Source organism: Leopardus geoffroyi, chromosome A3 (assembly GCF_018350155.1).
Source record: "Leopardus geoffroyi isolate Oge1 chromosome A3, O.geoffroyi_Oge1_pat1.0, whole genome shotgun sequence".
NCBI classification, from domain to species: domain Eukaryota; kingdom Metazoa; phylum Chordata; class Mammalia; order Carnivora; family Felidae; genus Leopardus; species Leopardus geoffroyi.
Window position 1 is genome coordinate 26834971 of NC_059336.1, and position 24922 is coordinate 26859892.

The 24922-nt window shown below is 50.1% G+C and overlaps 1 protein-coding gene across 2 annotated transcripts in view; it reads right to left on the reverse strand.

The window, feature by feature from the left end:
• Nucleotides 1-24922, reverse strand: part of TTLL9 (tubulin tyrosine ligase like 9) — a 40936-nt gene that overhangs the window by 13312 nt on the left and 2702 nt on the right. Inside the window, exons 2-11 of one of the 2 annotated variants that reach the window (XM_045444936.1) lie at nt 24131-24174; nt 17744-17836; nt 15833-15916; nt 15537-15648; nt 14585-14770; nt 5541-5609; nt 4871-4945; nt 3626-3716; nt 2661-2701; nt 1667-1754 (exon numbers count right to left, since the gene is read on the reverse strand). In XM_045444936.1, coding sequence (XP_045300892.1) covers nt 1667-1754; nt 2661-2701; nt 3626-3716; nt 4871-4945; nt 5541-5609; nt 14585-14770; nt 15537-15648; nt 15833-15916; nt 17744-17836; nt 24131-24174 — 883 coding nt within the window. The remainder of the gene's footprint in view (nt 1-1666; nt 1755-2660; nt 2702-3625; nt 3717-4870; nt 4946-5540; nt 5610-14584; nt 14771-15536; nt 15649-15832; nt 15917-17743; nt 17837-24130; nt 24175-24922) is intronic. The other variant, XM_045444937.1, reaches the window with a different exon arrangement.

Below are 24922 nucleotides of genomic sequence, written 5' to 3' on the forward strand. Positions count from 1 at the left end.
ACAGCTCCGAGCCTGGAGCCTGCTTCGGATTCTGTGTCTCCCCCTCTCTCTGCCCCTCCCCTGCTCATGCTCTGTCTCTCTCTGTCTCTCAATAATAAATAAACGTTAAAAAAAAATTTCTTAATAAAAAATTTAAAAAATGCTGGACTTGGAAAAATAGGGGGAGGAAATTGTTAGAAATACTCTGCAGGGCCAACTCCCATTCTAACACGCAGGCGACGCATGTGCATGAGCTCGGGACAGACACATAATCGAGAGACCAAATTAAGGCAGGGGGTGGAACTGGCTGGAAGCATTAGCTGTGTTGTCCAAGCAGCAGCAGCAGCACCTTCCATAGCCTTCTCCCCCACAGGCAGGTAATCCAGTCCTGCTGATTTATCATCTCTCCATTTCTGGATTGCCAGCCTCTTTGCTTCTGATGCTCATGTCTAAAAATCTTATGTTTATTTATTTTTGAGAGACAGAGCATGAGTCGGGAGGGGCAGAGAGAGAGGAAGACACAGAATCCGAAGCAGGCTGCAGGCTCTGAGCTGTCAGCACAGAGCTCGAAGCGGGGCTCGAACCCATGAACCATGAGACCATAACCTGAGCCGAAGTTGGACGCTTAACCGACTGAGCCACCCAGGCGCCCCACATCTAAAAATCTTAGAAACATTATTTTTGATGTCAGTATTCTAACCAGATAATACACTCACGTGGTTCAAAAGTCAAAAGGCATCAAAATGTGCCTGAGGAACTATTTCCTCCCCACCCCTGTCCCCACCCGCCCAGTTCTCATCCCAAAGGGAACTTCCGTTCCCAATTTCTTATACTTCCTTCTAGAGATGTCTGCGCATGGATACAAACATATACAGAGATATAATTTGTAATGTGAATGGAAGCATACTTTTCAGAGTTCTATACTTTGTTCTTTTCCAATTAACAATACGTCACAGGGATTATTTCATATCTGTACATAAAGCACAGGCCCATTCTTTTTAACAGCTGCATAGTGTTCCATCATGTAAATGAGCGGTTTGATTTATTTCCTTTTTTCTCTCTCTCACAAACAAGGCTAAGCAGTGCATTGCCTTTAAACCTCTCTTTTCCTATATTGTGAGTGTACATGTCGGGTAAATTCTCAGAAGGGAATTTGCTGGGTCAGAGGGTATGTGCTTTTGTCTTTTGATAGACATTTGCCAGATTGCCTCTGGAGTGGTTGTACCCACTTACATGCCACCAGCGACACACGTATTCCCCCAGCCTCACCAGCATAGTGTGTGATCATATTTTTGGTCTCTGCCAGTTTATGGGTGAAGAGGGCATTGTGTTTGAGTGAATGTATGAGCCAATGTCTAGGCACATGGAAGGATGCAAACATTCTCCAAAGGAACTCGAGCTCTCCCATCCTGTGAATGTGAGTCAGTGTGGAGTGAGCAGAGAAGTTTGGGGTGAGCTGCTCTGAGCAGAGTGGAGCTGCTCCCCTGGGATCACCGGGGGTTCCCCCACCCCCACAAGACTGCCAGCTCCTGGAGGGAGGAACTAGGCCCGTCTTGTCCACTGCTGTATCTCCTGTGCCGAGACCGCAGCTTGGCACTCGGTGGAATGAAGAAGTTCTCCCTGACCAGCTGGGGGGATGGGGAGGGGCAGGGCACAAGGGGGCTGGGCAGACGGGATCCGAGGATACACTGGTCATCGATGCTGCTCAGTGTGAAGCGGGTGTTGGAGAATCGGGCGAAGCCATCCCGGTACAGCCAGGCCCGCAGCGGGATGTACTGTGTCGAGGAGGGAAAGGAGGGAGAGGAAGGGGAGGGGGGTGAATACGAGCAATCTGCCCCTCCTAGCTTTTGTACCCGCTGTTTCTTCTACCTGGAGTGCCCTTCCTTCCTTCCTTCTCACATCACCCCTCAAGAATCCGTCCAAACAGCCTCCTCTGATTCCACCCCCTCCCTCCCTGGTGTCAGGGGCAGGGAGAAGACGCAGAAGGGAACCGAATGAACGAGACTCTTCTCTGCTCCGCTACCACGCACGACACCCTTCCGGGTGTGTCCACCTTCCCCACCAGACGCTCAGCTCCAGGAGCCCAGGGGCTGAGCCCGCCTCCCACGCCCCTATGTCCTCATGCCCCACATTGAGGAGCACCTCACGACGGTTTGAACGGTTGCTGAACGAATGGGTGGGGAGAGGCGGTATGGCAGCTCTTTGTCTGAGAGTAGACTAGGCCGCCTAGTACACTAGGCCGCCTGGATTGGGAGCCCAGGTCTGTCCGTCACCTGTGCGTGACCTCGGGTAAGCCACTCAACCCCCTCTGATTCTGTTTCCTCATCTGTAACATGAGGATAATAATAGAACCCGCCTCCCTGGTCGTTAGGAGGACCAAACGTAGTAAAGCCTGCTGAATACCGGGGTTTGGTACTTAGGAGGTGCTCGGTAAAGGTCAGCTGCGGTTACCACGAATGGCTGAGTGAATAAAGGACAGGCGGACGGCAAATCCAGACTCGGGTCTCTGAGATGGCAGAAATGGGATCTGTTTATGTGCCCCCGCCTTACCCTCAGACGCTCCCTGGGCTCTCCCAGGCAGGCTCACATAGGCACCCCCCAGAATGGCTTCTGCCCCCTGTCTCCTGGCCCAGCTCTTCCTTACCTGCTGCTGGAGGAGGGGCCCCATCTTAGCTACTCACCGACATCACCAGCACGTAGACGCGCAGGTCAAACTTGCGGCCTGTCAGGCAAGGAAAGAATTCATGCAACAAATACTGACCGTGTGCCAGGCAGCATGGTAGGTTTGGGGGTTAGAGCAGTGGACAGGCAGAGGTGAATGCCAATAAAAGCACAAGAGGTACAAGGAGAAGGTAACGACGAGGAGGGGAGGTGGTTAATGTGGGGGAAAGGCTGGAGACGGGGGCTCAAGGAAGGCTTCGTGGAGAAGTGGTGGCCTAGAGGAAGAGAGGTGCCCCCCCAGCCTGGAGGGGGTGGGCCTTGGGGCAGGAGGGACTGCCTGAGCAAAGGGCTCGGTCCAAGGGCAGAGTGGAAGGAGACGAGGTCAGTGAGGTCAGCAGGGGCCAGCTCACGTGCAATATTCGGATTCTGTTTTAGCAACCATGGGAAGCCACTGAGGGGGATCTTGTCCCCCTGGGTACTGTGCTGGAGCAGAGCATAGGGGACCAGAGTAGCAGCGGGCATCAGTGAGGATGGGAGGGGACAGTGGCCAGAACCAGGATGGAGGGGGTCAGATGGATTCAAGAGCTGTGTGGGAGCTTGATGGAGGTCAGATATGGGAGGGGAAGAGAGAAACACACCCACAACGGTCTCCGACCTCTGGCTTAGCAACCAGGGGCTGGAGGGGCTGTATCCCGACGGGGAGGCTGGGGAATGAGCCATATGGCAGTGGGAGGGCGAGGGTTGGATCTTAGGCATGTTGGGTGTGAGCTGCCGGGAAGTGCCCAAGGGTCGGTGGGACATCAGGATCCGGGCTGCCGGGGTGAGGTCCTGGCTGGAGGCAGAAAGCTGGGAGGTCACTGGCATCTGGGGGTGTTGAAAGCCACGAGAGAGGATGGGGTCACTGGGGGAGGGGAGGGAGGATGTTGCCCGAAGCGGTGAGAGGAGCCAAGTGGCCCTCTGTTCTGGGCAGAGACCGCCATCTCACCTCCTATCAGGTAGGGGTTTTCGATATAGCGCTGAGCTACGTAGTTCTCCACGGGGATTTCATCCTTCTGGTCATCAGAACTTCTTGCTTCCTGGTTGTAACAATAACTATTATTAACATCTACGGAGCATTTCCTGTGCAGGAGGCATCGTGCTAGACACTCTCCTCGTTTGGTCTTTAAATCAACCCTATCAGGGAAGGACGAACGTTATCCCCCATTTTACAGATGAGCAAACTGAAGCACAGAGAGGGGAGGCGACTTGCCCAAGGCCACACAGCTGCTCCGTGGCACAGCTGGGACGTGGACCCACACGCAGGCTGGGCCCAGAGCTTCCGCGTTTAACCTCTAGACCTGTGCTGTCTATTTACATTTAAACTGCTTAAAAATAAGTGAATTTAAATGCTATCACGTGGATGAACCTTGAAGCCATTACGCTAAGTGAAATAAGCCAGATACAAAAGGACAAACACTGTAGGAGTCCATTTAGACGAGGTCCCTGGAGGAGTCAGATCCACGGAGACAGAAAGTAGAAGAGTGGCTGCCAGGGGCTGGGTTGGGGGTGCTGCTGGGAAACAGGGAGTTAGTGTTTCCTGGGGACAGAGTTCTGGAAGCGGACGAGAGTTCTGGAGGTGGATGGTGGTGGTGGTTGCACAATGATGTGAATACACTTAGTGCCCCTAAATTATACGCTTAAACGTCGTTAAGATGGTAAATGGCATGTAGATAAAAGAACGAAAAGAAATTTAAAATCCAGTCCTTGAGGGACACCGGCTTCATTTCAGGTGCTCAGCGTCAGCACGTAGCTAGTGGTCACGGTACTGGAGAGCACAGGCATACGCCGTTCCGCCTCTGTAGAAAATTCCATTGGTCCGTGCTGCCTGGAGGGCCACGCAGGTGCCCGGGGACTTTCCTCTCCCTTCTCTGCCTGCGAATCCTTTCCTGGCCAGCCCAGCAAGGCTCTCTCTCACACCTGCACAGCACCTCATGGTCTGCAAAGCCCCTTCTCAGCCGCTGTCCCCTTCACGGTAACCATGTGACAAAACTGAGGCCCAAAGGCGAGTGGTGCATACTTGGTGAGGTCACACAAGGGCCTGGTGGTAGGGAGCCACTGGAACTCAGGGCAGAATTTTCTACACCTGCTATCATCCCCCAGGCCCCTCCCCCTCCACCGCCAAGCTGCTTCAAGACAGAGGCAACCAGGCCTTCCCTTCCTGGGCCCCGGGCCACCTGGCACCTGTACTCACATGGCCTCCGGGTGGATTGACAGCGCTCCGGGCTGGCTGGGCCTCTGAGCTGGTGAGCTTCTTCCCAGCGGTGCCCTGATGGGAAGGAATCAGACATACAGAGGAGGGAGGCAATTCACTTACTGAGCACCTGCTCATGCAGCAGGTGCTGGTTGTGTAGCACCATTACCATCTCTAAAGTTCAGAGGGGGTTAGCAATTTTCCCAAGATCACACAGCTGCTGAGTGGCAGGGGCAGGATTGGAAGCGGGATTTCTACTACCCCGCATCCTGGGATGAGGATGGGTCATGGGGAGGGAGGGAGCTACCTCAGGCTCGGCCTGGGACTTGGACGAAGTCAGCCAAGCTCTCCCCAATCAGGTGAGCAGGAGGCCCAGGTACAGAGGCCACGTTCTCAGGTTTTAGGCATAGCAACTCATCCTCAGCAGGTACTGTTACTACTCTCCCCCATTTACTTGGGCACAGAGAGGAGAAGCATCTTGCCCAGGGTCACACAGCTTTTAAAGGGCAAAATCAAGATTTGAGCCCAGGCAATCTGGCTTCAGAGACTCCGTTCCCAGGGGCAGAGCTTCGCTGCCAGCCCTTCAAGCTTTGGAGGAGGGAAGGAGGGGCCCCTCATGGCAGCAAGGGCAGAGGGAGATTTCCGGAGCAAGGGGGAGGGGTAAGCTTACCTTCCTCCAGTCCATGATGTCCTTGAGCCTCCGGAAGAGGAAAATGCCTTTTCCCTGCGAGCGGGCTACCTGGGGTGGGGGTGAGTGCAGAAAGGTCTGCTCTCAGCTCTAGGTGGTTCCTTGTTGGCCCCTGTGCCTGGGGCACCTCCCCACCATTTCTCTGTCTCTATCTCTCCCATGGGCTTCCAGCTCTCCCCAGAGGAATGGCCCAGCCCAGCCCCATGGGGCCAGCCACTGAGAAGGCACTAAGCCTGGCTGGCGGGTGGGAGGGAGGCAAGGGGGGGAGGAAAGAGAGAAGCCGACTTCGCTCACAAAGGCATACAATGGCATGAATAATACAAAACAACAGACAATTAAAAAACCATTTCTAACAGTCTTGGGAACACATCATCCAATTCTTTTTTTGGAAATCAATTTGCCTCCCTAATTAGGTTTTGCTTCAGCTAATACTGATCAGTCTGCCTTTACTGAATCCCAGCATGGATAATTCATGGCTTCACAGAGTCTAGGGGCTGGAAAGATCTTTAATATCATGCAGAGCAGTCAGCACCAAAGGCATTACTCCCCCCTGAGAAATCCCTCTGTGATGGTCACCTGCCAGGGAGCTCGCCACCCTCCCCCTACCTCCCGATGCAGCTCATTTGTTGCAGGATCGCTCTATGAAGCAGTCATCCCAAAGGCATCCATTAGGTGACTACTGTGTGCTGGGCATTATGCTATAGCCGTGACCCAGACCTCATGGAGCTTTCACAGCCTAACCTGTGTCGAGCCAAAAATTTGGCAGCCTGGCTCTGGCCTGTAGGGCTTCCTAAAACAAATCTGATCCCTGGGCCCCAGAGCAGCCCTTTGGGTAATCTGCAGCCACTGAGCAGATCCCCTCGAGGCGTCTTTTCTCTGGCATTAAGGCACCCAGGTAATGCAAACTCTCATTTCCCTCTGTTCTTCTCGGAGCAGGGCCAAGTTGGTTAATGTGATGTTCTCTGTACAATGCAGGGGCAGGCAGGGCTGTCGGGCATGGATGGGTAGGCTGTCCACTGCACAAGGGCTCCCCATCATGGGGCCAGTGGGAGCTGAAACTCAGCCCCCGCTCTGCCTGCTGTGCTGTGTGCCTGTTTCGGGGTTGTGTACACCCAGAAGATGGGGTGCCCGCAAGACCTGGGAGTACTGGTAGCGTTTCAGGGGAAGCCACATGCGCACAGCTATTTGGGAGAGCAATAGTGTGCATAAAGGGCTTCCCACAGTTCCCAGCTACCCACAAGACTTACATTCACCTCACAAAAGATGACCCAACGTAAACAGTGAAAAAGTCACTCAACTTCATTAGCCTCAAGGAAATGCAAATGAACACCCCAAGAGGATGCCATCCTATACTCCCTGAGAGTGGGTAAAACTAAAGAACGACAACGGCAAGTGTTGGCGAGGCTGTGGAGAAACCGGAACTCACAACGGCTGGTGGGCGTGCACCAAAGCTGGACATAGGCATCTGCTCTGACCCAGAAACTCCTCTCCGGGGCACCTGCTCGGCAGAAACCCCGGGCACCTGTGGACATGTACAGGACGTGTAGCACACGATTCACAATAGCTCCAACCTTGAAACTCCCAAATGGACAAATATGCACTCAACGGAATCGTGTCGACAATGATGATGAACAATGCACCGACCCGCGTCAGTGTGGATGAGTCGCCTGAACGCGATGTTGAGGGAGAGAAAGCGGACGCAGTGGAGCCATACTACGCGATTCCAATGACACAAAGTACGAAAGCAGACAAATGATGAATCCATGCTGTTAGGGACCTGAGGGGTAGTGAGTGGGAGAGGTTCAGAGGGGAGCTGCTGAGGGGCTGGCAGTGCCCTGTTTGCAGTCTGGGTGCTCGTTACTCAAGTGTGCTCGCCTCGTGAAATTGACCAAGCTGTGCCTCTGTGACTGGGGCATATTCTCTTTACTAAACTTCAATTAAGAAGTTTTTTTTAAAGACTCCTGCCTTTGGGTCTAGGACCCCCCACCCCCACCTTCCCTGTAGCCATTCCCCTTCCTTCTTTCTGGCCGGGAGAGCCCAGCTCTCACACGGAGGCTGGAAAGACCAGATACCTGTGTGGTCAGCCTCCCATGCAGCTCACGGGAACCATGCGACTAGTTTTGGTCAATGAGGCCCAAAGAGACATCGGCTTGGGGCCTTGGGGCTTCTGAGAACGATTTTTTTTTTCCTTGTTAACAATGTTGGGGTGGGCGCCTGGGTGGCTCAGTTGGTTAAGTGTCTGACTCTTGATTTCAGCTCAGGTCATGATCTCATGGTTCGCGAGATCGAGCCCTGCATCAGGCTCTGCTGATAGAGCGGAGCCTGCTTGGGATTCTCTCTCTCCCTCTCTGCCCCTCCTTCCCTCTCGAAGTAAATAAACAAGCATTTAAAAAAATACATTGGGGTTGAGGAAGAGGAGAAAGAGAGGGAGGGAGCAAGAGAGGAAGGGAGGGAGAGAGAGAGAGAAAGAGAGGTTTGCCTCCTTTCCTTTCTTTGAATGCTACACTCTGGGGAGGTGAGGACTATAACCGTCACCAATGAGGTGACGAGTCTGATGGAGGAAAGCCAATACACTGAGGATGCAGAGTGATGACAGAGAAGAAAGATAAGGAATGTGGTCTTTTCACAGCACCACTGAGCACATCCCCCAAACCTGGAACTTCCTACCTCTGGCTTTCTTGTTATATGAGGTGATAAAATGCCTTTATTGTTTGAAGCATTGCTAGTATGTTGGCAAACACGCCTGTTCCGGGAGATGCCCTCCTAAGGGAATAATCCTCAGAGTGAAAAGTAAACTTCCTGCTTGGTGATCTATCACGGTTGTTGAGGCTGGAAACCACCACCTGCTCCCTAGCTCCAGCAGACTGTAGTTTCCAAAAACAATCACAAAAATATTTCCACTCCCATATGTTTTCCCAGAACCTTGCTACCTCCACCCTCCATCAAGAGGTAAATTCAATGTCCCGCCCCGAATCTGGGCCAGCATTTGGGACTGTCTCTACTAACTGCATATGGCAGAAGTGACACTGTGTGGATTCCAGTGCTGGGTCCTCCAAGGCAACACAGCTTCCACACAGCTTTCTCTTTGGGGATGGTTGCCCTTGGAACCTAGCCACCATGCCGTGAGGAAGCTCAGGTCACATGGAGAGGTCCATACGGAGGGCAACTGAGTCGTCCAGCCCTCCACCCTGGCTGAGCTCCCGGCCAACAGCCAGCACTGACTTGCCAGCCCAGTGAGGGAGCCAGCTCAGAAGAGAATCCTGCAGCCCTCACGGGAGCCGTCCCAGTAGATGCTCAAACAGCAACGAGCCTTCCCTGTCAAATGCTGCCCAAACTAGCAGGAGCTAATAAATAAGACAGGATTTTCGTTTCAAGCCACCGAGTTTTGGGGTGCGGGAATAGGACCAGCACACTGACTTTAGGGGAATGGTTTCTAACAGTGGTAGCCAATACTTCTCAGATGTTTTCTGGGTGCCAGGCACAAAGACTTATGCCCATGAGCTCCTTAAAGCTTTACAAAGAATCTTCTATGTAGGCATTAACATTATCCCCCTTTTGCAGCCAAGGAAAGCAAGGAACAAGGCCAAGCACTCTGTTCAAGGTTACCCAGCCTGTAGGTGACAAACCCAGGTAGTTATTTATTTTTTTTTTTTTACATTTATTTATTTTTGAGAGACAGAGAGAGACGGAGTACAAGTAGGGGCGGGGCAGAGAGAAAAGGAGACACAGAATCCGAAGCAGGATCCAGGCTCTGAGCTGTCAGCACAGAGCCTGACGAAGAGCTCGAACTCACAAGCTGTGAGATCATGACCTGAGCCAAAGTCAGATGCTTAACTGACTGAGCCACCCAGGTGCCCCCCAACTCCCACGGTCAACATAGTCCTACTGTTGGGACTATCAATCTTACTTGATAATCTGGGAGTAAAATATTATTTTTATAAAAAGATATGTTTTCAATTGGAAAATAATATGAATGGATTGTTGGGGCGCCTGGGTGGCTCAGTCGGTTAAGCCTCCAACTTCAGCTCAGGTCATGATCTCACGGTTTGTGAGTCTGAGCCCTGCGTCGGGCTCTGTGCTGACCGCTTGCTCAGAGCCTGGAGCCTGCTTCGGATTCTGTGTCTCTTTCTCTCTCTGCCCCTCCCCCACTTGTGCTCTGTCTCTCAAAAATAAATAAATGTAAAAAAACATATATATATGAACGGATTGTTAGAATGAACCATATTTAGATTTTGCACCACCTGTGGCCACTCATGGCCCCCGGTGCCCTGCCCCTGGGGATCATTTCTCATGAGGCATTCGTTGTGTGGCATTCATTGGGTGTTACAGATGTAGTTGGTGGTCCACTCAGCAACGCCAAGTATGGAAAAAAATTCCCTTTTTTCTCTGCCAACAGAACCCCATTTGGGTATTTGTTTTTTAATGTAAGCTCTACACCCATCGTGGGCATTGTATTCACGACCCTGAGATCAAGAATTACCTGTTCCACCAACTGAGCCAGCCAGGCGCTCCCAACAGAACCTCATTTGGTTCACCTCTTCCTGGTGGCCCTGCCCTCTGCGGGGTCTGATGCCCACGGTGGTCCCATGCCCCCACCATGTGACCGGTTCAAGCAGGGCCAGCAGGATGCCAGGGGAAGTCTACTGCAGTGACCTCTGGGGAGTTTGTGTCTTCTTCAAAAGGGGCACACAAGACCAGGGTGTTCCTTCAATCCTGTGGCAATAGTGGAGGCGTGAGGAGGTGAAGCTAGAGCTTGGCAGCTACATTGTGACCAAGAGTAGCGGCCAGCCCACTGGGGTGGGAACCGATGATGTCGAGCTGCCCTATGATGTTGAATCATCCCTGGAAGCGACCTCTCGTCATTAAAGGAAATGTCCTGGGGTCTGTAAACTTGAATGAGAAGAAAGTTTTTCATCCTAACCAGATTTTCCCACTGCTTCCCATTATGAATGCAGACAACAAATCCTAGTAGTACTAGCCAAGCCTGTGACTTTACTCTCAGAAGAAATCTCGGTTATTTTTAGATCACATTAGAGTTGCTGCAGGTGTCTCAAAATATTGTTTTTGCTTGTGATGATTTTGAAAGTATGGTAACAATGGGGCCTGCTGTTAGACTCTCTTTCACTGTTAATGAAAAGCACATATATTGTTACTGTTACTGCATACAGATCATTTAATAGTTTGTGTGGCCGTTGTGAGAACATGCTAGCAGGTCTCCAACTGCGGAAGGTGCTGGACTGACCGCCAGCTTCTACTACCGCAATCCACGCTGCACTTGTGGGGCCCCGCCTGCAGGGGACGCTCCTGCCACGGACGGAGGACAGAGGGGGCCTTGAAGGCTGGCCCACTCCCTGGAGATTGGGGCCTCCTCTGGCATGAGGCCTCCCCCAGGCCTTGCTGCCCGGCCTCTAGGTGCTTCTCTTCCTTCCCTCTCTCCCTCGCTGGGGTCTGACTGCCGTCCAGGCTCCCCCCACTCCCTCCCCCAATTCCTCATGGGCAAAACTCCCGGCATGTTCGTTTGTTTCTCAGAGGACCCAGACTAACCGGTTGATAACTGTTTTTCAATAGAGTTGCTTCTTTTTATAACCAAATTATTTTATCCTTTTAAAAACACTATTTTGTGACCATGTGAAACACTATTTTTACCAGCCCTCTTGTTTGGGCTCCCTGTAGTCGTGATTTCTGTTATTTGCTGCCCAAGGCATCCTGCCGACCTCCTGCCCACTCAGAGGGCCTGAGCTGGTAGGAAGGGAGAATGTTTCGATGGCAAAGAAGTTGGGATCGATGCAATTTTTACATCAGTTGGACTTTTAAATGGCAAAGCCAAGGGCTTGTTCTTATACTCTGAGGTGGGCTGGGGCTCAGGCTCGGTGGGAAGAGGGGTTCCTGAGGATGGCAGGGAGGGGACGATGCTGCTTACTCCCTTCTGAGTCCAACTCGCCCCGCCCACCCCACCCGCATCGCCCCTGCTCTGCTGCCGGGAGTGGAGGAGGAAGCTGAAGAGTCAGCAGGCCCTAGGGCACCGTGCAGAGGAGATGCCAGAGGGAAAAGGCAGGCCAGTGGCTACCCTGACCCGCCGGCCATGGCAGCTATGTGAAAACTCTTGTGTGTGGGTGCACGAGGACAAGCTGGCTCACAGAGACAGGCCTTGTGGGAGGAGTGGAGGGATTCGGGATTTTTTCTATTTTCTGAATTTGGAGTAATGTCCTTTTTTTTTTTTTTTTTTAACATTTTCCCCACCCCAAAGGATCCAAACAACAGGATCCCAGAACTAATACTCCGTCCCAGCGGTTCATGGTTCTGTGGCTCCAGAGAACCCTGGTTGCTCTACCTGGGAAATTGTTAGAAATGCAAATTCTTTGGCCCCACATCAGGCCTACTGAATCGGACCCTGGGGGATGGGAGGGGGGCTTTAATAAGCTCTCCAGAAAATTCTGATGCACTCTCAGTTTTGAAAATGATTCCGCTAGGGTCTCACTCCTCAAAGTGTGGTCCGTGGACCAGCAGCAAGGGCCTGACCTGGGAGCTGGTTAGCAAGGCAGACTCTCAGACCGACCCAGACCTGCCGAATCAGTCTCTGCCTTTAACCAGGCTGCCTGATGATTGTGGGCACATTTGGGTTTGGGAAGCACCGACCTCGTGCTTTCCAGGTGTCGCCTGGAGTCTTGGAAATAACCGTAAAAGCGGTCAATGACTGGACACCTAAGTGCCAAACCCTTTATATAATGTGTATAACCGCATTGGATTCTCTCGCAAGCCCGGCAGGTAGGGGCACTCATTCATTCCATTTTATGGATGAGGACGATGAGGACGCAGACTTAGAGGAGTTGAGGAACCTGCCCAGGGCTTATGCGTGGCGGATACAGAGTTAGAGCTCAGAGCACCCACTCCCGGCTCCCCACACCCCAGACAGGGCGCCACAGCTATTCAGGAGCAAGGACACACACACACAGCCAAGATGCCTCCTCTTAATTACAGCTGTCTTGTGTCTGCCTCTAACAAAGGCCGTGGGCTGGGAAAGGAATCAACTTAATATGCAATTGCTCATCCCAATTAGCACAAATTACCATTTGTCTGAGAGGCTAATGCTGGGAGCTGGGACCGCCCTGTGGCTTGTAGTCTTCCTGTGCCTAACGAACCCCTTCTTCTCCGGCTGCAGAGGAGGGGACAGGTGCAGGAGGTCCCGGGGTCAATGCTGGCTGGGACCCAGTCGGGAGGATCCGTCGTTTTTGTCTGGCACGTCGATTCCCCCTCCAAGCAGCTGTGCTCTTGGTTGAATGTGCATATCAGCCAACACCAGGTCTAGTCCCCAGCTGCACGAGGAAGGGCTGCCCCCCACGTCCTCCCCCCAGCTCCCTTCCTGGGGCCTGGCACGGTCCCAAGCCCAGAAAATATTAGGGGGCTTTGATGATACCATTCAAGGCTATGGTGGCTTTGTGGTGAGAAACCAGCCCTGGCATGAGGAACAATCGAGGGGCTCATAGGTGCTCTGTCGCGCCCGCCCTCCACTCAGTTTCTTGATCCCCGAAGGGCTGGCTACCTCCGGATGCAAGGGTTTCATGCATGCAGTCCCTCTTCCCAGAATGCTCTTCCCTACCTCTGCCCTTCGCCAGGCTGACTCCTCTGCATCCTTCAGGCCACAGTCAATATTTCTTGACTTTCAGTCAAAGTCAACAATTCTTTTAATAACACTAATAACAATGGCAGCTATCATTTATGGAGTGCTTAAGGTATGCTCTACCTGTGTTAATCACACCACAACATTATGTGACAGGTAACACAGTCTCACTTTGCAGATGGGAAAACTGGGGCACAGACAAGTTAAGTAACCTGTCTGAGCTCACACAGCAAGTAAGTGGTACAGGCAGTATTTAAACTAAGGGATTTGACCTTGGAGCCCAATCTCCCTTCAGAAAAGCCCGCTGGGCAGCAGGGAACCTCCTACTGTTTCCTCTCTAGTGTCACTTAGAACAACCGTACTCACACAGGTATCTTCTGTATCGTCTGCACTCAAGGAAGGTAGAGACCCACTTCCAATTTGCTGAGGGCTGTGTCCCTAGCACCTACTTCTGTGCCTGGCATGTAGCCAGCGCTCGGTAAACATTGTGGAATGCTTGAATAAATGGGTCGCAGTCTCCTCATCTTTAAACCAAGGTAATATTGGGGCGCCTGGGTGGCTCAGTCGGGTTAAGTGTCTGACTCTTGACTTCAGCTCAGGTCATGATCTCATGGTTTGTGAGATCAAGCCCCACGACAATCCTGCTTGGGAGTCTCTCCCTCTCTCTCTCTCTCTCTCTACCTCTCCCTCCACCCCCTGCTCTCACGCAAGCGCACACACACTCTCTCTCTCAAAATAAATAAATACATATTTAAAAATGAAATGAAATAAAATAAAGTAAGGTAATACCTCATCCCAAAGACCATCTGGAGAATCAGGTAATGCAGGCAAAGCGCTTGGCATGGCCTGACTGCCACCATTTTCTCTCATGCCAGGAAGAGAGGTGGGGATCTGAGCTCCAGCAAGGCTCTGGGTTCACTGCCCTGGTGTCCTGAGGATACTTTTCCATCTAGTAAACATGTATTGAGCACCTACTGTGTACTAGCAGTCATAGCTGCTGGGTTCAAACACTGCAAAGAGGAGACAAAGCTCTTCGGTGGAGGGGCACCTGGGTGGCTCAGTCGGTTAAACGTCTGACTTCGGCTCAGGTCATGATCTCGCAGTTTGTGAGTTCGAGCCCCGCATCGGGCTCTGTGCTGACAGCTCAGAGCCTGGAGCCTGCTTCAAATTCTGTGTCTCCCTCTCTCTGCCCCTCCCCCACTCATGCTCTGTCTCTCTGTCAAAAATAAATAAACTTAAAAAAAAAAAAAAAGCTCTTCTGCGGAGGCAGATGGTGCATCTAAGGCTGAAATCCCAGGCAGGGGTTCTGTCTTGGGATGCGCCATAAAGGATCCCTGCTGGCGCCTGGGCAGTCCTCCCTCCCCCTGCCCCTTCCCCCTGGTCCCCGGACTGGGCACCAGGCACTCACAGGCTTCATGATCCAGGTGATCCCCGGGTTTTTGCGGAACTCTTCCACGAACAGGTGGTACTCGCATGGCATCTCAAAGGTTTTGGGGAAGAAGTCGCACTTGGCTGCCTCCAGCTTCCCTGCCTCGCGCTCCAGCTGCTTCCGGAACCGCTTCAGGTTCTTCACCATGTAGTTCTTGCGCGTCAGCTGGGCAGCGGGATGGGTGGACAGGCTGTTAGTGCTCGTGCCCCCTGCCCTGCTCCACCTCCCAGCCCCAGCCATCGCCACTGCTTCCCACAGCCTCCATTCTCGGCCCACGAAGTAGCAATAACAGTAAGAGTAACTTTGAGAGCCTGCTATTCTATAATCATCCCCGCTTTACAGGCAAGAAAACTGAGGCTCAGAAAGGCTAAGTCAATTGCCCAGAGCTACCCAGCTAACGGAAGGCACAGCCAGGACTTGACCCAGGCCTGTCTGACTCTGAAGTTCATGTTGCTAACTTCTAAGCTGCACTAACCTTTTCAAATCTCAGCATCTTTGGCTCCTCCAGTGTGATTTGTGATCTGATTCCTCCCGGACCTCCCTCCCAGCTCTAGACTCCCAACTGCTCAATCTGTCTCTTCCCTGAAATCACCATATGGCTCAAGCATCCTGCTCCTGCGGCCCTTGCCCCCCAAGCCAGGCTGCCCCTCACATCTGTAGTGTTGACATGCCCACCAGCCTGTGACCTGAGTCCCCACCTCAAGATAGCCTGCTGCTCGGGTATTAGATCCTTACCCTCTCACATCCTTTAACCCATCGTGTATCTTGTGCACATGTTCCCCACCTGGCATGTACCCCAAACTCCCTTATACTTTTCCATTCTGCTCCTTGCACTCCCGTGCCAGCCCCTGCTCGTTGCGACATCGAGTGACATGAAGTGGCCGACTCAGTGCCCCCCCTTCCCCCGCCACCACCAGCCCACCCAGCTCACCTCGTAGTGGTTTCGGAAGTGACTGATCCGCACATGTTCGTCCATGTAGGTGTGGTCAAAGTTCTCCCGGAGCCAGCTGACGTCACACCAGTAGAAATCCCAGTCCCCTTCACTGGGGGTGGGTGGGACAAAGGTCATGAAGTAAGGACCTCAGCACTGCTGAGGGCCTGGGGCCCATGGAGGTGCAGCTGAGGGACAAGCAAGGTTCATAAGGAGCCTCAAGGGGGTGCCGTGGGCCAGCCCTGCCCACAGTGTGCTTCGCTAGGCCAGAGTGAGAACGGGAGAAATATTCCTACACAAATCCAGGCTGCCGGCTTCCTTTGGGTTCCCTTTGAACAACCGAGGTATCGGCCACACAGGGTCCTGATGCCTCCTGGCACCTGTCGGCGGGAGTGAGGAACAGCCACCAAGTTGGGACGTACCCTCTCCAGATCACAGCCCCTACCTACCGCTGCCTACGGCCCATGGCAACCAGCCAGCCTCACCTGATCAGGTTACCTGCCTGGGCTCTAGAAGCATCTGGATTGCCACCCCCGGCCCACATCACCAAGCAGTGCCTCCCGATAACATCTGTAAGCCCTTCCCTGTCCACAAAGCCCTCCCTTCACTGAGTCCTCAGAACAGCCTCAAGAGGTGACTACAATCATCCCTGGAGCCCTCAGTCGAGGAGAACCTCGCTCGCCCAAGGCACAGCAGCATCAGCATTCTTACCCAGGCTAATCTACCGAATCCGACGCCAGAGCTGGGGTGCAGAGAGGAGGTGCTTGAAAAGGATGTGACAGGAAAGAAAATAATGCCACCACCGTTGCTTCCAATGTTGTTTTTTTGTTTGTTTGTTTTTTTAAGTTACAAAATTACAACAATAACTGAAGACTAGACTCCAGTACCAGGCAGTGGGAATCATGGATTCATCCATTGGCTCATTTGTTTCCTCATTCACCGAGAGGGTAGAGATGCACCTGGGACTCTGCACACAGACCGACTAGGTGCAGTCCAAGCCCTGACAAGCCAAGTGACCTCCAACATGGCACTCTTTACTCTTCCATGCCCAGGTGTCCCGTTTTCCAGCAGATGGGTATGACAATAGCACCTCCCAGAAGAAGGTTTGCTGGACGATTCAGAGGTCAGGCGTGTAAACTGCTATAGTAAAGAGTGTCTAACGGGCTCAGCATTGTTATGCAACAACATTGGGTGAGCACCAGGTCAGGGCAGCTGGTGGCCCTCCCCCCTCCTATCCATTCTCCCCCTTTTGTCTACAGTAATAGAATTCCCAACATTTACCTGGGGAAATGTAATCCACATTTTCCAAAATAAAAGCTACATTTTCCAGATTCTCTTGCAGCTAGGCTAAGTCTGGCCAACGTGAGGGACTTCTGGGCTGTGTCCTTCAAGGGCAGGGCGTGTACTTTCTTGTCTCCTTCCTACCTACTGCTGCTCGCCCTGTGGATGCAAGACTGGAGCTTCACCTTAGACCGTGAGAAGGGCTTCACTCAAGGGATGGCGGGATGGAAAGACAGAAACAGGTGGCTCCAAATTTCTATGCGATCTCTGAAATTCCTACACCTGGACTTTGGTGGGAGAGATAAATAAACTTCTGGTCCGTCAGAGCCTCTTTTGCTTTGGGTCTCTGTTATATGCAGCCCAACCTTAGCCCTCACTAACATTAGCACCTGCTATGTGCCAGACGTTGTTCATCTCAGCATCCCCAGGGCCCACCATAGAAGAGATGTAGGCTTAGGGGTCAAGTAACTCGTTCAAAGTCACAGGACTAGTAAGTGGCCAGGGACGAGCAGCCCTTGACCTCGACCTGCCATCCCTAGAGGATTCAAGCCAGCTAGTCTGTGATGGCTGCACTCCTTGATTCTCCAGAGAGCTCTAGGACCCTGGCTACGGAAGAGTCCAACTGAACTGGGAGCAGCTCGCACTCTGACACACGTGTGCTGTGTGACCTTCAACAATTGGCTTGATCCCTCTGACCATAATCATATCTTGCTGGATAGTTCTAAGACTTAGACAAGGCAGAGATGGCATCTGTAATGTGCCTGGTACACTCGGAGTGCTAAATAAATTTTGGTCCCTGTCACAGCCAAATTGGGACAAGTCCCAGTAGCCACCCACAGGAACTGGGAGAAAACAGAGGGAGACAAGGCCTGGCGAGTCAAAGGGAAAGAGGGCCGAGATTGGCAGGGGGTGGGGATGCGTCTTACTCCTTTACTTCTACCCAGCCCGGCCTGTGGCGAAGGACATCCATGAGAGTATTCACGAGAGTGGTCTTGAATCGGATTGAAGCTCTCTGCTCTCTGCAAGACAGGGTGACAGATCGCTCGCTCAGGGTCACGCAGAAACCTGTGCGTGGATGTTCACAGCAGCTTTATCCAGAATAGCCCGAAGCTGGCAACAACCCAGATGTCCTTCAATGGGTGAATGGTTAAATAGCGGTCCATCCATACCATGGAATACTGACTTAGCAATAAAAAGGAGTGAAATATGTGTACATTCAACCTGCATGCATCTCTGGGGAATTATGCCGAGTGAAAAAGGCCGATCCTAAAACGTTCTTATATACTGTACAAGTCCATTTATATAGCTTTTCTTTTGAGAGAAAGAGCATGCACGCACATGCAAGTGGGGGAGGGGGGTGGCAGAGAGGGAGAGAGGGAGAGAGGGAGAGAGAGAATCCCAAGCAGGCTCCTCATTGTCAGCGCAGAGCCTGACGCGAGGCTCCAGCCCACAAACTGTGAGATCATGACCTGAGCCAAAATCAAGAGTTCTCCGCTTAACTGACTGAGCCACCCAGGTGTCCCTATATAACTTTTTGAAATGACAAAGTTATTAAAATGAAGAACAGATTAGCAGTTGCTTGGGGTTAAGGACAGGGGGGAGGTAGGATTGTGGAAGAAGGCAGAGGGAGAAGGAGGAAGTGGATGTGGTCATAAGATGGTCATATTAGGGATCGGTGGTGATGGGAACTTTCCTTATCTTGACTGTATGGATGTCAGTATCCTGGTTGTGATACCACATTATAGTTGTATTCTCTGTTACCATTGGAGAAAACCAAATACAGGGCACATGGTAACTCACTATATTATTTCTTATACTTTTTTTTTTTTTTTTTTAAGTAGGCTCCTCACCCAACATGAGGCTTGAACTCACAACCCTGAGATCAAGAGTCACATGCTTTACCAACTGAGCCAGCCAGGCGCTCCTCACTACATTATTTCTTATAACTGCATATAAATCTACAATTATCTCAAAGTAACTATTTGATTAAAAAAATTAACACATCATTAGAAGTCTGGATAATGGCTACCTTTGTGGGGGAATGATAGAAAGAGAGCATGGGTGGGGTTTCTGGAGTGTTGGTGATGTTCTGATTCCTGATATGTGGGTGTATTAAGTTGACGAAAATTCACTGAGCTATAAACTTACGACACATGCACCTTTCCGTATATACAACAGAACTCTGTAACAAAATACACCACGAATAAAGCTTAAAGGACTGGTTACAGATTAAGACAAAATATTTGTAATGCTTACAATCTGTAAGACATTTGGACCAAGTACATAATGAGCTTCGACAAATCATTTTTAAAAAGACAAAAATGCCTAAAGGATCGAACAGGCAATTCATAGCAGGGGAAACGTACCAGTAAGCACGAGAAAAGATTCTCAACCTTCCCAACAATCAAGTAAACGCAAATTAAAACATCGCAGGTTATAGTGGAAGAGGATGCGAAAGACTCTCAGTCCTATAGAAGCAGGGAGGGGAAAAATGTGCAAACTAAACAGCACACTTGCTTATGGGGCTAGGGGGGAGCAATGGACAAAAGAAAACCTGAACCGATTCCAGAGAGAAAAAAGCCCTTAGGGAGAAGCAGAGAGCTATAGCAGGTGTCCAGGTCTGGGGGGGGTGGGGCGTCTGAGTTCGGGCAAGGGGAGGAACGAGCCAGCCACGGAGAAGCAGTCACCAGGAGAAAGCAGCTGTGCTTGGACAAGAGGGAGGGCGGCCAAACAAATCAAAATCTGGAAGAGTCCCATTCCGAAACCAAAGCAGACCGAACCGAACCAAAACAACCTTGCGGCAAATTTGCTTAAGAAAGAAGCAGTAGAGAACGTAGTGATGCAGAGAGAAAACCCATACTCCTGCCCAATGATGTGGTGTGGGCATTCTGGCAGCCCTACCAGATGGAATCCAAAACTGAACCAAAAAACAACCCACAAACAAACACACAAACACTGAACTGTAGTTCAACCCCCTTCCGGGGCAAAGGCTCAAAACGGCAGTACAGGAGGTTGGCCTTGGAGCCAACTCACTGTAAAGCTTTGGCCCAACCCATGTTCCACTCAGCTTTAGGAGGAATCAAATGATCAGCCCCTAACCCTAAGTAGTGGTCAGAAGAAAGGGCTTACGGTCTCTGTGGAGTGGAAAACAAAGGCAAAAGAAAAAAAAAAAAGTTAAATTTCTTTACAACTTATAGCACACTGACAAGTCCTTGAGACAGTGACCTTCCTCCAGAAACTCAACTGCCTCCATGTTAATACTTTGCTAGAGATAAAAGGTAACCTTAGCTTGACATTAGCCTGACCTCTAGGATCCTGTAAAGAAAATCCCTTATCTCTACCTCTCCCCCTGCCCCCCGTAACCAAGATATATGTTAGCAATCGTCCTCCAAACACATGGCCCACTGACATCCATCTGAAGGGTCTCATGACTAAGGTTTTACTAGAGCGTTGTAAATGACTGTATCCTAACAACAGCTAGCCCCTCGAGGTCCTGGAAACCTTGCTTCCAAATTCCTTAGAGACTTACGTTATCCCAAACCCAATATAATCACCCACTCCTCACAACCCCAGTGAATCTGTTTTTTTTTTTTAAATTTTTAATGTTTATTTATATTTGAGAGAGAGAGAGAGAGAGGGAGGGAGAGAGTATAAGTGGGGGAGGGGCAGAAAGAAAGGGAGACACAGACTCCAAAGCAAGCTCCAGGCTCTGAGCTGTCAGCATAGAGCCTGATGTGGGGCTCGAACCTACAAACCCTGAGATCATGGCCTGAGCCAAAGTCAGATGCTTAATTGACTGAGCCACCCCAGGCGCTCCCTGTGCAGCTCTTCCTGCCCATAGATCCTGTCTGCATGCCTTAATAAACCACCTTTTTGCACCAAAGATGTCTCAAGAATTCCTTCTTGACTGTTAGCTCCTAAACCCTAACATTTTCACATCATCTGGAAAATCAATCAATTGATCTCTCTTTCTACTCACATATCCATTTTGGTACATCTGAATCTCCATCAGGGATAATTTTCCATGACCCTGAAGCACTTTCTTTAGTGTTTAAATACATGGCAAAGAGTCAGAGCACCTGGGTGGCCAGTCGGTTGAGCATCTGACTTCGGCTCAGGTCACGATCTCATGGTTCATGGGTTCGAGCCCTGCATCAAGCTCTGTGCTGACAGCTCGGAGCCTGGAACCTGCTTCGGATTCTGTGTGTCTCTCTCTCTCTGCCCCTCCCCCACTCGTGCTCTGTGTGTGTCTCTTTCTCAAAAATAAACATTAACAATTTTTTTTAAATACATGACAAAAATAACAGCACAAAGGACCACAGGGGAGTAAACAGAGCAAGCTGTTCTAAGGTTCTTCCATTGTGCACGAAGTGGTATAATACTGATTCACAGTAGACATTGATGAGTTAAGGATACGTATTGTAATTCCCTAAAACAGCAGTTCTTGGTGGGTGGTCCAAGTTTCCAACTACATATATTTGTGAGGCTGGATTTCCTTCCTCTTCTTCAACCAAAACAACATATCACAACAGATTGAATCCAGAAGGTTCAGGAAGCCAAATGTTGTCTATTAAGCCAGACATTTAAGAAATACACAAAGATGTGCAAACATTTACTACTCATCATAATAAATTTGGAGGAGGGAGAATACGGTTATAGTTCGTAAAACTGCATCATTTACACTACCAGGTAATGAGTCCATTATTGCTTTCCAAATGAATTAATAAAATTTTTTAAATGTATCATTTGAAATTTCTAATTTTCGAAGTGTTTATGATAAAAGTTGACAAGAGTCCATAATAATTTTGAAGTAGAAAATTTGAGCTCAAATTTTAAGAACCCCTGCTATAAAGTAGTAAAGTAAGGAGTATTTAAACATTAATCCAAAACAATGAAGAGACCCAATTTCAATATCCATCAGCTCGGGGAAATGTTTAAAATCAGACAAATACCAAGTGTTCACAAGAATGTAGAGAAATGACAATTATCCTATAATGCTGATGGAACTGTAAATCAGATAAATCTTTAGAGAGCAATCTGGCAGATTAAAACTGTCAGTTACTATTCAGGCACATTAGACTGGCAAAAACCTAGACGTCCAAGTTCGGCAACAATGTGCTAAAATGGAAACTCTTCCTGTACTGGTAGAAGGGACTCTGGAGAGCCACATGGCAGTATTTAGTGAAACTGAACTTGCACATACTCTATGGCCAGCAATTCCATCCTAGCTCTATACCCTAGATAGATACCCTAGGCATTATATGTACACGGATGTTCGTTTGTAATTATTACTGTTTTTTACGGAAATAACCTGCAGCACACGGTTGGTGACCCACCCTTGTCCCTTGGACATTCTCCATTCCTGTGCACGCAGTCAGCTCAACCAGTGCTTAAAGCAGGTCCGAAGTGCCCTTCCCACACCAGCATACAACTAATGACGACTGGAGTTGATGGGTAAGTCCTCCAGTTCCTCAACACTCAGTGGGGACGAGTCTGCAGTATTCTGTACTATCTCCTAGGAATCCCCAGTGGGACTGAGCCCCGCTGGCCCACCACAATAACCTGTCTGTAATGCCCCTTTTATTGGTTTCCTTCCCTTGGATGCCTCGCATCCCCCCTGCCCTGCCAATCCTTACTGAAATCACCTTCCAACCTTCCAAATAAACCACTTGCTCACACACCCTTGTCTCAGGGTGTGCTTTCTAATTCTAATTCAATTCTAAGGCCCAGCCGGAAGGCCTCTCAACAGGAAGCAGATAAATAACTCGTGGCTTACAATGGAACACAGATAGTGGTTAAAATGCATCCAGAGCTACGTGCACCAACGTGGATAAATACTGAAAATAGAATTTTGTGTGACAAAAGCAGGGTGCAGAATAATAACACGATAACGTCACTTATGTAACTTATATTCCTAACCATTCATGCAGCTAGGGGTGTCCAGGCGACACGATTCTGGTAAGATAAAAACATAAGATGGCTAAAGAGGGTGGGTTCCTGGAAAGCACTGGTTCTTTTGATGAAAATAAAGAAAGATGGGGCGCCTAGGTGGCTCAGTCGGTTAAGCAACCAAACCTTGGTTTTAGCTCAGGTCATGATCTCAGTTTCATGAGTCCAAGCCCCACATCGGGCTCTGTGCTGATAGCACAGAGCCTGCTTTGGATTCTCTCTCTCTCTCTCTCTCTCTCTCTGCCCCTCCCCTGCTCACGCTGTTTCGGTCTCTCTCAAAAACAAATAAACCTTAAAAATAAAAGAAGAAAGAAAGAAAGAAAGAAAGAAAGAAAGAAAGAAAGAAAGAAAGAAAGAAAGAGAGATGTGGCTTGAGACTTCCCTCACCACTCCTTCCCACCTTGATCGTGACATGAAGGCTGGAGCTGTAGCAGCCACTTAGTGTCCAGAAGGAAAAGGTCAAGGCGATCACAGAGATGCTAGCTCTGAGAGCGTTGAACCACTCTGCACCCGCCCTCTTGACTCTTCGTTATATGAGGAAAGCAAATATAATTGTTTAAAGCTACTATTAATTGGGTTTCCTGTTACTTGTAGCTAAACACATTTCTAATTGGTGTCTGACCTAATAAAATAGACCCTGTTAACTGAAGTGCCCTTTTTTGGCTGGGGTGGGAGTGGGTGTGTAAGTTTAGGGTCAGGACCCAGACTAGAGCTGAGCTGCTCTGTGGAAGAGAGTAAGAGATTTGAAATTGGTGGCAAAGTTCTCTCAGTACGTAGAGAAAGAAGGCAAAGTCGATGGGCGCTGCACGAGAGGTGGGGTCAGAGACCACACACACCCTCCTCAGTGGTGACATGGCCAGATGTGACTTTAGAAAGAATAGAAATACCTAATGAAACAGAAGTATCGAAAATATGCGCCACGGCGTGTGTGGTGTAACTTCTAACTTCTCACAAAAAACCTCCAGCGAAGTCCACACCGCTCCCTCCTGCTTTGGGCATCGTGGGCCCTGGAGCCCAACAAGCTCTGCCACTAACTGATCGTACAGGCTTCAGCAAGTTACCTACTTAGCCTCTCTGGGCTTCAGTTTCCCCATCTATAAAATGGACACAATAGCAGTATCTACTTCAAAGGACTGTGGTAAAGATTCAAAGAGATACTACAGGTAAAACAACTAGCCTGGCACATGGTAAGTGCTCAGTGATGGTTTGTTATTATCATTGTCATTACTGAAGCAAAGAAGTGGGGGTGGAGAGATGGGAAAAGGGAAGGAAGGAAGGAAGGAAAGAAGGGAGGGAGGGAGGTGGGAGGGAGGAGAGAGGAGGAATTTAGTTCTGCGTTAATTAGATTGCATGGGACCACTCACCGCTCTTTTCCCTTTGATAATCCATGGCCCTTGTAAATTTGATTCTGCAATGAGAAAAGGAAAGTGATGTAACTGTCCTGTAACTGGTCCACTCTGCCTTCCCAGCTCAACTGACCGCAGATCTTAAAATGCTGAAACCATCAGATGTAATATCGCCCGATGCTGAGACAAGAAGGACCTGCCTGGCCAAGTTCACATTGGTCAATATGTGCCCAGCAACTTGGTCCGTGGGATAAATCCTCAGGTATTCAAGGGCCCACCTCATAAGATTGTTCCGCAAGCATGACCAGTAGAGTGAACACCTAGTTTTCAGCGCTCCAAAGGTCCAACCCCAGTTTTGAGGGCTGAGTTTTAAGGGCTGAGCTCAGCAGGCTCTGTGAGAAGGAGCTGAAACATGTTTGATTAGATCCATGATCCAGGAGTGGACTGAGTCAAAGGCTCGGAGCAAAGTTAATCTCTTGCATCCAAAATGGGCCTTTCAAATCCTTAAAGCAGAGTGGATATTATTTTGCTTCTACCACGTCTAAAACGGTTTGGCCTTCAGTCCTGGCAAGACTGATCCCTAACGGCAGGTATGAGAAACAAATCAAAATCGGTCTCGTGCAGGATGACTTCTGTAGCTTAGACAGACTTGTCATCTGCATTTGTTTTCTATTACTGTATAACAAATTACCACAAACTTAGTGGCTTAAAACAGCATAAATCTATGTCTTGCAGTTTCCGCTGGCCAGGAGTAGCTTAGCTGGATCCTCTGCCCAGGTCTCACAGGGCTACAGCCAAGGTGATGGCCTG